Raw genomic sequence first — 16438 nt, 5'->3', positions numbered from 1 at the left:
GGTCCACATGTGCACAGAACCACCGGTACTAATTTCCCTTTCTGAGTGAACATAATTTCAGCATCCACCCATTTGTCCCCCTCCCATGCCACTCCATCTGCCTGCATGTCAGGGACTGACCCCAGGATGTCCTGCCTGTTGGTCTTTGATACCTTCTTCCCCCAGCCCTGCCAGGACCCCTCCTGCATGTTCAAGGTCATAAGCAAGCGCCCACCCCAGCCTCTAGAAAAGCTGAAGGCCTCCTTTTTAGGAACCAGGACAGTGTCTTCTTTGGGGTGTCTCCCTCCTAAGTCTCAGAAGGGAGGTATACCAGGGCACAGTTGCCTTCTAGAAAGGAACCATGGGCACATACTCTCCTTGGGGCCTCATCTCCCTGAATCGCACAGCTCATGGCTGCCACATCCTTACCGGGGACTCGTGTGACCTAAGGAGTGATTGAGGGTCACACCTGGACTTGCTGGTGGCCTCCCGTGCCATCCAGAAAGATCCCCTAAATGTGCTCAATGGACCCAGGGGGCCGTGGTGGGCCTCAGATATGTGCTGTAGCACAGAGCCTGTGTCCCTGATCTTGTGGCCTTGTGGATTTGTGGCCCTGTGGCCATTCTGTGGTTTTCTGTTTCAGGTTCGTCAACGCATATGGTGGTGTCATACACGTGGGAATGGGCACGAAGACTTTTCCTGGCATCAATTCCCGAAACATCAGCGAGTATCAGTTTTTTCCTTCAGGCGTGTAAGTACCTCGATAGGCCACTTTGCTCCCAGGGTTGAAGGTTTCACAGCTTTATCGCTTATTAAGTCTTTAAAATATTTTTTAGATTTTTTAAAAACCATTTGTGAATTACAAAGTTCTTCATAGTTGAGTTTCAGAGATAGAATGTTTTGGACTGGAGTGATAGCACAGCGGAAGGACCCAGGTTCGATTCCCATCATCCAATATGGTCCCCTGAGCCTGCCAGGGGCGATTTCTGAGCATAGAGCCAGGAGTAACCTCTGTGAACTGCGGATGTTGCCCCAACTTCATCCCCCCAAAAAAATGAATGTTTCAGGACCAATTCCCCCACCAGTGTCGATTTCCCTCTACCAATTTCCCAGAGTCTATATCATGCCACTACCCTCTGACCCCCTGCCTGCCAGCATAACAGGCCTGTTTTAAGTTTAGATTGTTAAAGTTTAGGTCTCATAGTTTCATTATTGTTGATTTTGGCTTGGTATTTAGTTCTGTCCATTTTTGTTTGTTTGTTTGTTTTTTGTTTCTGTTTTTTTGTTTTGTTTTGTTTTGTTTTTCGGGCCACACCCGTTTGGTGCTCAGGGGTTACTCCTGGCTAAGCTCTCAGAAATCACCCCTGGCTTGGGGAGACCATATGGGACGCTGAGGGATAGAACCGCAGTCCTTCCTTGGCTAGCGCTTGCAAGGCAAACACCTTAACTCTAGCGCCACCTCGCCGGCCCCTTCTGTCCTTTTTTTAATTTATTTTTTAAATTTTAGTTCTGTCCATTTTTTATTTTTATTTTTACTTTTTTTTTTTTTTTTGGTTTTTGGGCCACACCCGGTGACGCTCAGGGGTTACTCCTGGCTATGGGCTCAGAAGTCGCTCCTGGCTTGGGGGACCAAATGGGACACCAGGGGATCGAACCACGGTCCGTCCTAGGCTAGCACTGGCAAGGCAGACACCTTACCTCTAGCGCCACCGCCCGGCCCCATCTGTCCATTTTTTAACACCACCAATGTACCTGAGACCTCTTGGCCCCCGCCCCCCCCACTTTCATATTTGTGTTAAGTCATTATGATTATTGTTAATTTTTTACACTTTGGTTTGGGGCCGCGGAGTGGTATTCGGGAGCTCCGTGTTCACTCAGGAGTGGCTCCTGACAGTGCTAGGAGACTGTGTACTGCCAGGGCTCAAAGCCAGACCTCCTGCCGACCACATACTCCACACGATGCAGTGAATTGAACCCAGGTCTCTTGCCAGCAAAACTCAGCCTGTTGGACTTAGTCTCGGCCCCACAAATCTTAGTCTTTTAACAACAGATCGAAATTCTTGTTGCCAGGATCGTTCGCCAACATTCTTCTTTCTTTTCGTAGGAAAGATATTGAACTCAACTCGACTGAGTTTCCAAAGGAGTGTGGAAACAAGCATGAGTCTTTCGATCTCCGATTTGGCAGTGCTTACACCTATGTGATTGAAAGAGGGGTGAGTAACTTGCCCAGAATACCAGGACCCTGGCCAGAGAGATAAGACAGTGCGTAGGGCCTTTGCATATAGGGCCATGGCTGACCCAGCTTCAATCCCTGGCATCCCATATGGTACCCTAAACCTGCCAGGAGCAATTTCTGAGCACAGAGCAGGAATGATCCCTGAGCATCTCTCCAGATGCGGCCCAAAAGTGAGAATATAGTGGGGGCGGGCCAGAGAGATAGCACTGTGGGTAGGGCATTTGCTTTGCATGCAGCCACCCCAGGTTTGATCCCCAGCATCTCATATGGTCCCCGAGTCTGCCAGGAGCAATTTCTGAGCACAGAGTCAGGAGTGAACCCTGAGCATCTTTCCAGGTGTCACACCAAAACCTATATAAAAATAAAAACAAAGAGAGAATTGCCAGAACAGATTGGCTTAGTCTGACCCAGTCGCAGATTCTAGCTACCCAGTTTGTGAGACTTGGAGTCCCCAAAGATGCTTTTTCAGCCAACCCAGCATCCCTTCCACTCTCTGGCTTAAGGGGAAATGCAGGTGTAGCCTTTTCCTGGCATGGTGGAGGCTCAGAGAATGCAAGCTAAGCTGGATCCAGCCCTGACTGAAGCCTCCCATGCAGGACTCGGCCCATCGTGGCTGTCTTTGAAATATTTCAAATATTTCTTCACTCTCCTCTCCTCTGCCCATTGCTACAGAGCAACAACTGCCCCAACCTGACGGAGTTCCAGGACATAGCCCCCAACACAGTGAACATGGCTCTGCAGATACCCCAGTACTTCCTGCTGACGTGTGGGGAAGTCGTCTTCTCCGTGACCGGCCTGGAATTCTCCTACTCACAGGTTTCTCTCACTCTCCTTTCTCTCCCCTTCCCTGCCTTCAAAGCAGCATGGCCAGGGGTGGCTATCTCATCTGTTGTTCAAAGTTCTAGAATGTAGGGGGGCCAGAGAGAATGATCATGGATGGGTGAGGGGCTTGCCACACACATAGTCAACCTGACTTAGGTTCGAACTCAAGTTTGAATTCCCAGCACCGCCACCATTGCCTAGGGTGCCCCGAGATCACCAGCACAGGTCATCACCCAAGCACAGGACCAGGAGTCAGTCCAGGGTTCTGCTGGCTGTGGCTTCCAAAACTGAAAAAAATTTCTAGAAAGCATTGGGGGTCCACCTCACGGAAGGTGACTTGGAGGTCCTGAGATTCGTTCACACTGAGTAAGAATTTTACTCTGTTTATGTGGGGGGAGCTTCATGATTGTGGCATCATATACTAGAAATTTCCAGTCCTGATTTCAAGAACTGATTTGATGTAGGATTGGGGTCACCCCATTAGGGTTGTGAGTTCTGAAGCAACCAAATGCTGCCAACCCTTCGTAAGCGCCTCCACTCCAGGTCTATGCTCTGTCCAGGGTCCAGTTAACACACCAATTAGTTCAGTAAAAACGCCAATTAAAAGTCAAAAAGAGAGGGCCTGGAGAGATAGCACAGCGGCGTTTGCCTTGCAAGCTGCCGATCCAGGACCAAAGGAGGTTGGTTCGAATCCCGGTGTCCCATATGGTCCCCTGGACCTGCCAGGAGCTATTTCTGAGCAGACAGCCAGGAGTAACCCCTGAGCACCGCCGGGTGTGGCCCAAAAAACCAAAAAAAAAAAAAAAAAGTCAAAAAGAGGGGCCAGCCCGACAGCACAGTGGGTAGGGTGTTTGCCTTGCATGCAACCAACCCTGGGCCAATCCACGTTCAATCCTCAGCATTCCAGGATCAAACTCCAAGCTTGCCAAAAGTGATTTCTGAATGCAGGGCCAGGAGTAACCCCTGAGCACCACCGGTTTGGCCCCAAAACAAAACAAAAAATGTCAAAAAGAGGAGGGCTTGAGGGATACTATAGTAGAAGAGGGCCCATGCTTTGCTTGCAGCTGACCTGGGTTCGATCCCCTATATGCCCCTCCCCTGAGCACTGCCAGGAGTGATTTCTGAGTTCAGAGCCAGGGGTAACCTCTGAGCACTTCCAGAAATGGCCCCAAACCAAATACCAGGTTCGATCCCTGGCACCTTATAGGATTCCCCAAGAACTGACAGATATGGCCTTTAAAAAAAAAAAAAGACGAACCCGCCCCCAAAGAAGCTTAGTTTGAGCTCCAGAGACAGGACAGAGATTAAAGCACTTGTCCTGCACATGGCCATTCCTGGTTTGATCCCCAGCATCCCAGAGGGTCTCTCGAGCACAAGCAGAAATGACCCCTGAGCAGAGAGCCAGGAGTAACCCAGGAGCACTATCAGGTGTGCCTCCCCCCCAAAAAAAAAAAAACCTAAGAGGCCACTTTGTTGGGAAGAGAGATGCTGGGTCACCCCAGTGGTCCAAAGCCCTCCTGCCCTTCCAGCTGCGCTGCTCACCTCCCGCTAGCACGAGGCAATCTAAACCAAGGTCCTCTGTTTCCCCTGCAGGCGCCTTCCAACATGAAGTCAGTGCTGCAGGCCGGCTGGCTGCTCACCGTGGCCGTGGGCAACATCATCGTGCTCATTGTGGCGGGGGCCGGCCAGTTCAGTGAGCAGGTAAAGTGGGGGGTACATGTCCGACTTCCGTCCAGCCAGGAGCATCCTGGAGGCCCACCTTCAGTCTCGTGGTACTCTCAGAGAATGACCAGACCTTGTAGGTCTCTCCCTTCTCCCTGCTCTGCCCACTCGCTGTTGGGCAGTTAGGGATGGGTATCCACATGAGAACCTGTTGGGTGTATGAACATCCTACATATCCAGAGGAAAGGTCTTCAATGAGTGCAACTGGAGGGCCCCCAAGTGGGTTTTTTGGGAAGGTTCCACAATGCCAACCGTGCATGCCTTGGCACAGAGGTTCTTGTCCTTGCCCTGTGAGCATGCGATGACGGTTTGGGGGGCGGATGAGTTAAGGCACCCAGGTTCCAATATCTGGCACCACCTATGGTCCCTGGAGCACTTCCAGGAGTGACCTCCGAGCACAGAGTCAGGATTTGCCCCCCCCCAATCACTGTTGGGGGTGGCTCAAATCAAACCCTCCCCAATATAGTTTAAAAGAGTTTCTTAAAAAGTGTTTTATTTTTAAGAGGCTTGAAAGTTGGAGAGAGCTCAGGGGCTGTTTCATGTGTGGGAGAGACAGTACCCCAGTGAGGTGGAAAGCACCCCTAAGCACTGAGCCAGAGGTAGCCTCCAAGTACCCCTGAGTGTATCCTAACACACACACACTCACACACATTCTTACACACATCCCGGTGTCCCATATGATCTCCTGAGTACCACCAGGAGTGATACCTGAGCACAGAGCCAGGAATAACCCCTGGGTACTGCCTGATCTGGCAGAGAGAGTCTCTTTCCTTGAGCTTGCAAGAGATGCTGGCTTGCCTTCAGGCTGGTAACCATAACCACCACACAACTCCACCTCAGAGAGATAAGGCAAACCCTTTCCCCTAACCCTGAGCAAAGTGGGGTGCCCTGCACTGACCCAACCCTGACCTTCTTCCTCTGCCACCCTCACCCATGGGCAGTGGGCCGAGTACGTGTTGTTCGCCGCCCTGCTGCTGGCCGTGTGCATCATTTTTGCCATCATGGCCCGGTTCTACAAATACATCAACCCTGCGGAGGTCGAAGCTCAGTTTGATGAAGATGAAAAGAAAAAGGGCCTGGACAGAGGGGACGCCGTGCCCGCCACCGTGGAGAAGACATCCCAGACGAAGCTGTGAATGAGCATCGGGTATTGTGTTCTTGGCCAACTGGCAACAGATATGGCTGGACTGTGGCCCGAAGCCAGAAGGAGATTTTTCTATGCAACTAGCAATGCACTCGAACGAAGTCTTATTGTTTTTAAAAAAATGTTATTTAAAGCACATGCACACACAAACACACACATATACACACACATGCACACACACACATACACTGTCTCTCTTACACTACTGAAAGTGGATTCTGTGTTTAAATACTTCAATCAATAAACAAAGTGATGGGGGCCAGAGCGATGGCGCAGCGATAGGGCATTTGCCTTGCACGCGCCCAACCAGGACAGACCTAGGTTCAATCCCCGGCATCCCATATGGTTTCCCAAGCCAGGAGCAATTTCTGAGCACATAGCCAGGAGTAACCTCTGAGCGTCACCAAAACCAAAAACAAAATAAAAAAAAGTGATGAATTGGGGGGAAAAAGAGATCAAGGACCCTCCTACACACACACTTGCCTTCGGATGCTGGAGAAAGTTATATTTACGGGACATTTGGGCCCAGGAGATAGGAGCAGGGTTAAGGTAATGACCTTACAGCCAGCTCGAATCCTGGCACCATTTCTTGAACACCGCCAGGAGCCACTCTCAGAGCACAGAGTCAGGTGTGGCCCCATCTCCCCCATCCCCCAAATAATGAATAAATAAAGGAACATATAGAGAATGGTGCAATGTGAAATGAAACTGAACATACTTTACAAAGGCAGAAAAGAAGCATCCGCTGGTATTAAGGGGAAATGGGGTCTTTTTTGTTTTGTTTTTGTTTGTTTGTTTGTTTGTTTTACCCCTGTTTTCCCAGTCCCAAATCTTTTCTCAATGAGGTATAAGGCAATAGTCCACTCAGGAAAAGGCCAGTAATCACTTTTTGGAGATTCAACTGTACAAAATAAAGTCTTTCTTTCTTAAAAATCAGACTCTGTGTGTCTTTGGGCAAGGGAAGAAATTGCTGATCTGGGGCCGGAGTAACAAATAGCACAGCGGTAGAGTGCTTGCCTTGCATGTGGCTGACCCAGGACAGACCTGGGTTCAATTCCCTGGCATCCCATATGGTCCCTCGAGCCAGGGGCAATTTCTGAGTGCAGAGCCAGGAATAAACCCTGAGCATCACTGGGTGTGGCCCAAACCCTCCCCCCGCAATTGCTGAGCTGCTTCGGTTCTAAAAGCTATGGCTGCATGTCTCTGCCTCCTCCTGGGCTGAGACCCCAAAATAGGAACCACAACCTGGACAGTTCCAGGATGAGAGATGTTAAGGGCTATGCCCAGAACCCTTCTCCCAGGCATCTGTGTGGGGACCAACTCTTCTCTCTTTTTGTTTGGTTTGTTTGGGATTCATTCCTGGAAGTGCTCAGGGGTTACTCCTTGCTCTGCACTCAGGAATCACTCCTGATGGGCTCTGAGGACCATATGGGATGCTGATGATTGAACATGGATCTCAGCTTGCTGTTTTAGGGCTCAGGCCCCCCAGTGGACAGTTTCAATATGGAAGAGACAGAGCTGGAAGGATGGTTGGATTAACCAACCTATTGATGGAAACCTTTGTTGGAAAGGCACTCATCCAATCTTCTTTGACTTGTTCATTCATTTGTCCATTCTTTCCCCATGCAACAGGAAAGAGGCATTCATTCATTCACTCATTCATTTAATTGTTCATCACTCTCCCTGCCTCTCATGCAGCAGAGAGGTGTTATTTCTTCATTAATTCACTCATTCATTTGATCATTCTCTCAATTTTTCCTCACAACAGGAAAGTGACATGAATTCATTTATTTGCCTGTTCATTCATTCATTCTCTCTGCTTCCTCATGTAGCAGAAAGGTAGAATATTAATTCCTTTTTCTTCTTTTTTTAAAATTTGTTTGGGCCACACTTGGTGGTACTCAGGGCTTACTCCTGGCTGTGAGCTCAGAAATCACTTCTAATGGACTTGAGGAATCACATGGATTCTGAGGATTGAACCCAGGTCCCCTGCATGCAAGGCAAACACCCTACCTACCCACTGTGCTATCTATCACTCTGGGTCTTAGCTTCCTTTTTCTTTTTGTTTTTGTTTGTTTTTTTTTTTGGTTTGTTTGGTTTTTTTTTTTTTTTTGGTCAACCTAGCGGTGCTCAGGGGTTACTCCTGGCTCTGTACTCAGAAATCGCTCCTGGTAGGCACCGGGAACCATATGGAATGCCGGGGATAGAACCCCGGTCTGTCCTGGGTCAGCCGCATGCAAGGCAAACGCCCTACAGCTGTCCTGTCTCTGGCCCCTTTACCTCCCTTTTTCATTTATTCATTCTCTCCCTTGACAATAGGAAAGTAACATGCAGGTATGCATTCTTCTTTTTCTTTCTTTCTTTCTTTCTTTCTTTCTTTCTTTCTTTCTTTCTTTCTTTCTTTCTTTCTTTCTTCTTCTTCTTCTTCTTTCTTTCTTTCTTTCTTTCTTTCTCTTTCTTTCTTTTTCCTTTCTTTTTCTTTCTTTTTCCTTTCTTCCTTCCCTTTCTTCCTTCCTTCCTTTCTTTCTTCTTTCTTTCTCTTTCTTTCTTTCTTTCTTTCTTTCTTTCTTTCTTTCTTTCTTTCTTTCTTTCTTTCTTTCTTTCTTTCTTTCTTTCTTTCTTTCTTTCTTTCTTCTTTCTTTCTTTCTTTCTTTCTTTCTTTCTTTCATCTTTCCTTCTTTCTTTCTCTTTCTTTTATTTTCTTTTTTTGGGGGGTTTGGGTCACACCCGGCAGCACTCAGGGGTTACTCCTGGCTCTACACTCAGAAATCGCTCATGGCAAGCTTGAGGGACCATATGGGATGCCGGGATTTGAACCACCGTTCTGCATGTAAGGCAAATCCACTACCTCCATGCTATCTCTCCGGCCCTCTTTCTTTCTCTTTTTCTTCCTTTCTTCTTTCTTTTTATCTCTTTTCTCTTTTCTTCCTTCTTTTTTCTTTTTCTTTTTTCTTTCTTTCCTTCCTTTTCTCTTTCCTTCCTTTTTCTTTTTTTCTCTCACATCCTCCATTCTCTCAGGCAGCAGGAAGATGGGATTCATTCATTCATTCATTCATTCATTCATTCATTCATTCATTCATCTACTTGTTCATTCATTTATCCGTCCATTCTCCCCTCCTCTACCCGCCTTCTCCTTGATCCAGCTCTGTTGCCAAGAACTTGGAGCCGCTATGACCACTTCAGCGGTCACCAATGGTCCTTCTGACCAGCAAGTTCCCATTCGGCCACGCGATGGCAGCAGAGCCCGCCTTGGAGAACTATGGCGCAGGGCCGGACTAGGGGACCTTTTGCTCACACATCCTGGAGTCAGTGTCTGCCTTAAGTCTAGAACCTACATTTGTGGGCACCATCTCGGCGAGGGAGCCCAGTGCCTCTGTTCTCAGGGGAGTACCCGCCCACAAGAGAACGATGCAAGACATTCAGTTATCAAATGTGTCCTACTTGCTGAGCTTTGCAGGAGCTTTAGTCCATTTATTGTTTTGTTTGAGAGCTCAGGTCTGACATCTGGCTCTGTGCTCTGAGATTGTTCCTGGAAGTGCTCAGAAACCAGATGTGGCTTTGGAGATCTTACTGGGATCAGCTAGATGCAAGAAAAGCATCTTCCCTCATAATCTTTCTGACATTTTTTGTTTTGTTTTGTTTTGTTTTGTTTTGTTTGGGTCACATGTGGCAGTGCTCAGGGGTTACTCCTGACTCTATGCTCAGAAACTGCTCCTGGAGGCTAGGGGACCATATAGGATGCCGGGATTCAAACCGGGGTCCATCCTGTGTTGGCCACATGCAAGGCAAATGACCTACTTCTGTGCTATGGCTTCAGTTCTGGCATTTTTTTAAATTGTTTTTCATGGTTTTTTTTTATGTTGTTGTTTTGTTTTATTTGGGGATCACACCCCAGCACTCGGGTTAATTCTTGCTCTGCTCTGGCAGACTTGGTGGGCCATATGAGATGCCAGGGCTCAAACCCAAGTCTGTCCTGGGTTGGCAGCATGCAAGGCAAATGCCCTACTGCTGAACTGCAGTACTATCGCTTTGGCCCTTCCTGTTTGCTTTTTATAATAGTTATATATATATATATATATATATATATATATATAGTCAAGAGAGGGACTGGAAGAGGGGACACAAACTGACTATGTGGGGGCTCGCGGGGACCAAGAGCTGCCAGCACAGTGGTTCTCAGCTTCCACCTTCTCACACCTGATAGTCGCCCTGTGCCTCTGGCTGTTCCACCTTCTCACACCTGATGGTTGCCCTGTGCCTCTGGCTGCTGGCCATTAACCCGGTAGCACCTCTGGGACCATTGCAAGCAGAACTTGGCTACAACCGAGTTTTTTGGGTTTGGGGCCACAGCTGATGGTGCTCAGAGGTTACTCCTGGCTCTGCCCTCAGGAATCACCACTGGCAGGTTCAGGGGACACATGGGATGCCGGAGATCAAATCCAGATGGGCCTTGTGCAAGACAAATGCCCTATCTGTTGTGCTGTCTCTCCAGCTTTTCTTCTTCTTCTTCTTCTTCTTCTTCTTCTTCTTCTTCTTCTTCTTCTTCTTCTTCTTCTTCTTCTTCTTCTTCTTCTTCTTCTTCTCTTCTTTTTTTCCTTCTTTTTCTTCTTCCACCTCCTCCTTCTTCTTCTTCTTTGTCTTCTTTTCTTCTTCTTTTTTCTTCTTTTTCTTCTTCCACCTCCTCCTTCTTCCTTCTTCTTCTTCTTTGTCTTCTTCTTTTCTTCTTTTTCTTCTTTTTCTTCTTCGACCTCCTCCTTCTTCCTTCTTCTTTCTTTCTTCTTCTTCTTTGTCTTCTTTTCTTCTTTTTCTTCTTTTCTTCTTTTTCTTCTTCTTTTCTTCTTTTTCTTCTACCTCCTCCTTCCTTCTTCCTTCTTTCTTCTTCTTTGTCTTCTTTTCTTCTTTTTCTTCTTCTTTTTCTTCTTCTACCTCCTCCTTCTTCCTTTTTCCTTCTTTCTTCTTCTTTGTCTTCTTTTCTTCTTCTTCTTCTATCTCCTCCTTCCTTCTTTCTTTCTTTCTTCTTCTTCTTCTTCTTCTTCTTCTTCTTCTTCTTCTTCCTCCTTCTTATTATTCCTTCTTCTTCCTCCTCCTCCTCTTCTTCTCCTCCTTCTAATTGTTCCTGGAAGCGTAACAGTCCACAGGGGCACGAAAGCTTTTCTTTCCGAGAGGAATCACCCCAGCCTGAAGCCCAGGCAGATACGCTGGGTAAGGCACTGCTCACTTTGCAGGGGGATGCCCTCCTCACATGCTAGTAAAGTTGGTGCCTGCACACGTATAAACTTTTTTTTTTAATGTGTGAATTTTTGACAACAGTGCATCAAGCCACGAACTCAGGACAGGCCTGGCTTAGCGGACTGCTCAGGGTTTATTCTTGGCTCTGTGCTCAAGCATCACTCCTGGCGGTGCTCAGGGGTATCCTTTGGGATGCCGGGGAGCAAACCAACATCTGTCATGTGCAAAATCAGTATTGTCCAGGATGTGCTATGGTTCTGGCCCTGGGAGAGCACAGACTTTGCATGCAAGAAACTTGTCTTCTGTTCCCGAGCACTGCCGACTGAGCCCTCCCAAAGTAATCAATTCATTAAACCACCTCACAGAAGTTGGCACTCCCTGTGTTTGCTGTGTGCCAAAAGAATCATGGCTGGGAAAGTCATGCATGCTTTGCAGGAGGCCTCTGCTCCTGACTGTTATTGGGGCGTGTCCAGACAGAATCTTCTCCAAGTATGAACTGGGTTTTCTTAGCACTCTTTATACTTGCTGAGGCAAGCTGGTGTTTGCTGAGAAGGAATGGGTGGTCACCTGGCTGGGGCCGCTGGCCTGCTTGATCATTTCCCTCCCTCCCAGTCCTGCTTTCTACTCCAGTATCCCCAACCTGCCCAAAAGCACCTGGGAACTAGGACTCTCATTTGTCTGCACTGGCAAGGTAAATTTTTTTTGCATGCAATGGCAGTGTTGGGTGGGTCTTGGAACCTAAATTCTCAGGCTGTGGGTGGAAGCCTAAATTAAATGAGGGGGAGACCCCCAAAACCTGAAAATGAGGATGTTTATAAGCATGCCACTGTAGCATTAAATAATTAATGATGGTTGCTGGATGGTGAAGGATGGATGGATTGAGGGATTTTTTTCCGCCATCCCAGGCCACGTGGCTCCGAAACCCCCATCCAGCTTGCGGGTCCCAGGTTTAGGTGAATGGCAGAATCAGACTCATCCAGAGACAGGCATCAGGAAGCATCAACTTTTTTTTTTTTTTGGTTTTTGGGCCACACCCAGCGGTGCTCAGGGGTTACTCCTGGCTGTCTGCTCAGAAATAGCTCCTGGCAGGCAAGGGGACCATATGGGACACCGGGATTCGAACCAACCACCTTTGGTCCTGGATCGGCTGCTTGCATGGCAAACGCCGCTGTGCTATCTCTCCAGGCCCAGGAAGCATCAACTTTATTCATACCTTATCCACCACATGTGAGGCCTATATCATTATATATATATATATATATATATATATATATATCCTATATCATAACCTTTTATGCATTAGCCATTCTTAGCTAGCCCTGCATCTTAACTCCTATCAGCCATCTTCCCTTTGACCTCCATGCTGGTCCAAGACCAAAAAGCAAAAGGGCCTAATCCCCTGGGTCAAAGGCCTTATCTTCCTTTTCCAAGACCCCTCCCAAAAATGGGCGGGGTCTTGCAGGTAAGGTAAAGGTCTTGCAGGTCAAGTTACCTAGGAAGAAAGGAGGGATGAAGCTTCATGCCACAATCTCAGAATGCAGCCTCAGAGGCACCTTGAATCACAGTATTTCTGGCCATGTTCCTCCCTGTGAGCTTCTCAGACAAAAAAGGGGAACCAAAGGAAGCTGGAGCAAAAGCATATAGTGAGGAGGGTGCTTGCCTTGCATGTGTCCAACCTGAGTTCGATCCCCAGCATCCCATATGGTCCTGCAAACATTGCCAGGAGTGATCCCTGAGTGCAGAGCCAGGACTAAGGACAGAGCGTCACTCAGTGTACACTCCTCTGCTCTGTCTCTGTCTCTCTGTCTCTCTGCCTGTCTCTTTCTCTGCTTTTCTCTCTCTCTGTCTCTGTCTCTCTCAGCTTTAATCTATGATCCAAACCTCCAGCTGAAACCAACCTGAATCATCACAGTAGATGGGGGGACAGAACAAAACTATGAGTCATGCCCTCCATCCTGTAAAGCAGGACTTTCACTCCCATTTATATTGTGACTATGATGAAGCAATGACCCCACAAGACTAGTCAAATGTATCTTCATAAAAAGAAGCCTTTGGAGGGAAGAATTTTATTTACAGCTGGTCAGAACCCCATTAGTCAGCTTAATGAATCCCTGTTCATTGAATGCCTGATAAATCCTATTTCTGCATTATCAGGGTTATCCTGGGTCACCTTACCACACAGATTTGTGCATGTGTGAGAGTGTGTGTGTGTGTGTGTTTGTGTGTGTGTGTGTGTGTGTAAAGTGGCTATAAGGGAAATTTTTCAGTCCTAATTGAAGAAAATACCAATCATGGGGCCAAAGTGATAGCACTGAGATAGGGCATTTGCATTGCATGTGGCTGAACCGGGTTTGATCACCAGCATCCCATATGGTCCCTCTGAGCCTGCCAGGAGTGATTTCTGAACACAGAGACAGGAGTAACCCCTGAGCGCTGCTGGATGTGACCCAAAACCCAAAATAAAACAAGCAAGCAAAAAAAAATACACACACACACACACACACACACACACACACACACGAAAGAGAGAAACTCAGCAGTGAGGTCTCAGCCCTTTGGGAGTTGCTTAATGGTATCAACGTGTGTTTTTACGGGATGGAAGGTTAAATGGATATATGAGTGGATGGACAGGTAGATGGATGGGTGAGTGGGTGGATGGATGAATGGATGATAGATGAGTGGGTGGGTGGGTGGACGGATGGGTGGATGGAAGGACCAGTTAGGGTTTGGAGCTCCATTAATTATTTAGATTCCATACACAGGGAGTGGCTTGGTGGTTGAGAGTTTGCTTGGTGTGTGTGAGGCTCTGAGTCCAATCCCTGGGGCTACCAGTATGAACATAACAAAAGGAGGAAACATAGCTAGTCCAGAGCCACAAAGTGGAGAGTGCTGAGGAAGAGCAGTCCAGATTCAAGTCAAGAACCAAGAAGGTGGATTGTGTATGTTGCCAGACCAGGCACATGGTACCCACCTATACCACAGGAGGCACCTCCCCTCCCAAGAGGTGCATTTTCACACATTCATCCTTTCCTACTGGACTAAGTACTGGGGTGCTCTCTACTTTGGAGAAGTCTTTGCTCTCTTATAAGCAGGTTACTCTCTCTTTATCCTCCTCTTCCTCAGAATTTCCAAATAAAACCTGATTTTACCTAAGAAAATAATAATAAAATTAAGCTGGAAAGATCAGAAATACCTTTCTCGCCAGCCAACAAGTACCCCTGCCTGCCTCAGTTTCATCATGTCTGGGTGAGCATTGCAGATACCAGAGAGCACTGCCATGGTTATATAAGCACAATAGGTCTCCCTAGGGAGCACTACCATATCTGGGTGAATGCTGGAAGATTCCAGGGAGCACCACCATGGCTGTGTGAACACTACAGAGCTCGCTGAGTGTAACCCCACCCCGCATTCTTTGTGTAACCTTACCTACAAGAAAGACCCATTTCTGGGAGGGGTCTTTGGTAGGTAACAAAAAGATTTGGCTTCAGGGCCAAAAGGGGGATTTGGCATGGATGGAGTTGCATGGAGAAGGAGGCAGAAGAGATGGCTGAAAGACAAGTTAGAATGCAGGGCTGAATAAGGATCCAGCGTAAATGGTTATGATAGGCCACACATGTTGACCAGAGTAAATAAAGATGTTATCTCCTGAAGAAGCCTGCCTGTGAGTGAGTTTTCTACTCGCCGCTTTCCTGAACCCAGATACCCGCCAGCTGGAGGGGATTAGAGCCACATGGCCTGGGACGACAGAGAAAGGCCCCTCCATTCATCCCATCACCATCCAGCTCAATCCAAAGGGCCTCTTTAATATTTTATACTACAGCTGAGCACCACAACTGAGTGTGCCATCACCACAGCCTGATACATGAGTCCCTGAAGCTTAAAGCTAAAGTTGGGACCACCACAACCAGGCATGTGGGGTCCCCGGTCTTGAAGGCGAAGAAAGAAGAGAAGAGGAGAGAGAACATGTGGACAAGTCGAATCAGCAACAAACGTTCTAGAGATGAAGGCCAGGCCAGCCTGTTGAAGTTCATAGCCTCATTGGCTCCATCAGACCTTCCTACTCTCCACACACCAGGCCCCTGTTCTTCCTGTCAGCAGGGGGCACACAGGAGGCAGGAGAGAGAACTGCAGGGAAGGTGCTCGCCATGTACCAGCCACTAAGCCAGGTTCAACCCTCTGCCTTGCACAGGATTTCAGAACACCAGCAGGAGTGACCCCTGCGCACAACCAGGTGTGACATCCCCTCAAGAATAGCTTCTTGGTTTTGAGGAAGTCTGGTGGAAAGCGGTGTTTGTAGTGCTGGAACATTGTATTCATTAAACCCTATCAGAACAGTATTGAAAATTATGGGGCCTAAAATAAAATGAGACAAAATTTAAAAGTAGTTTTGCAGGATTAATTATTTATCTTGACAAATATTTTTCGTTGTTTTTTTATTTAATAAAAATTAAATTAGTTTATTTAAACACCAGGGTTTACATGGTTGTTATAATACAGGGTTTTGATATTGTTGTTAGTTTTGTTTTCCTGTTTATTTTGAACCACACCCAGGGTGCTTAGGGGTTACTCCTGTCTCTGCACTGAGGGATCCTTTCTTGCTGTGCTCAGAGTCCATATGGGATGCTGCAGATCAAACCTAGGTTTGCGAGGCTAACACCAAATGCCAAATGCCCTACCCTCTGTGCTATCAATCCGGTCCCACTGGTTTGTTTGGGTTTTTTGTTTGTTTGTTTTGTTTTGTTTGTGGGTCAGTGATGCTCAGGGGTTACTCCTTGCTATGTGCTCAGAAGTTGCTCCTGGCTTGGGGGACCATTTGGGAATCTGGGGATCGAACCGAGGTTCAACCTGGATCAGCCACATGCAAGGCAAATTTGCCCTTCCTCTGTGCTATTGCCTCGGCCCCCTGTTTTTTTTTTTATTTTTTACATTTACAAAGTTGTTCGTGATTGAGAATCCATTATATAGAATACAACAACCTTCACCGGTGCACAGTTCCTGCCGCCAATGACTGCGACCAATATTAGGTAAAATTTTCTTTATGGGTTTCCCCTAGCAACAAACACGTTCCATCAGGTGCTTGTGTGTGTGTGTGTGTGTGTGTGTGTGTGTGTGTGTGTGTGTGTGTTTGTGTGTTCCTGAGCCCTCATGTGCTGGTGTGGCCTGAGGGCAACCGCCACACAAGCCAGTGTCAGCACAGGGGCGTGGCTGTCCTGGGTATTATGTGCTGTCACCTTGCATCGTCCTCTGGACTTTGACATGGACTCACTCGGCCTTAAGGCAGCCCACGCTTTGCTCATGGCTCACCA

At 47.5% G+C, this 16438-nt stretch overlaps 1 protein-coding gene across 1 annotated transcript in view; it reads left to right on the top strand.

The window, feature by feature from the left end:
• The window catches only part of SLC15A1 (solute carrier family 15 member 1), a 35258-nt gene extending 29363 nt beyond the window's left edge, over positions 1–5895 (top strand). Inside the window, exons 20-24 of the mRNA XM_049778519.1 lie at positions 623–730; positions 2084–2192; positions 2888–3031; positions 4631–4738; positions 5701–5895. Of these exons, the coding sequence (XP_049634476.1) occupies positions 623–730; positions 2084–2192; positions 2888–3031; positions 4631–4738; positions 5701–5895 (664 nt within the window). The remainder of the gene's footprint in view (positions 1–622; positions 731–2083; positions 2193–2887; positions 3032–4630; positions 4739–5700) is intronic.
• The last annotated feature ends 10543 nt before the right edge of the window (positions 5896–16438 follow it).

This window comes from Suncus etruscus, chromosome 8 (genome assembly GCF_024139225.1).
Source record: "Suncus etruscus isolate mSunEtr1 chromosome 8, mSunEtr1.pri.cur, whole genome shotgun sequence".
NCBI classification, from domain to species: domain Eukaryota; kingdom Metazoa; phylum Chordata; class Mammalia; order Eulipotyphla; family Soricidae; genus Suncus; species Suncus etruscus.
The sequence above is the reverse complement of the archived record's forward strand: the minus strand, read 5'-3'. Positions and strand labels throughout refer to the sequence as shown.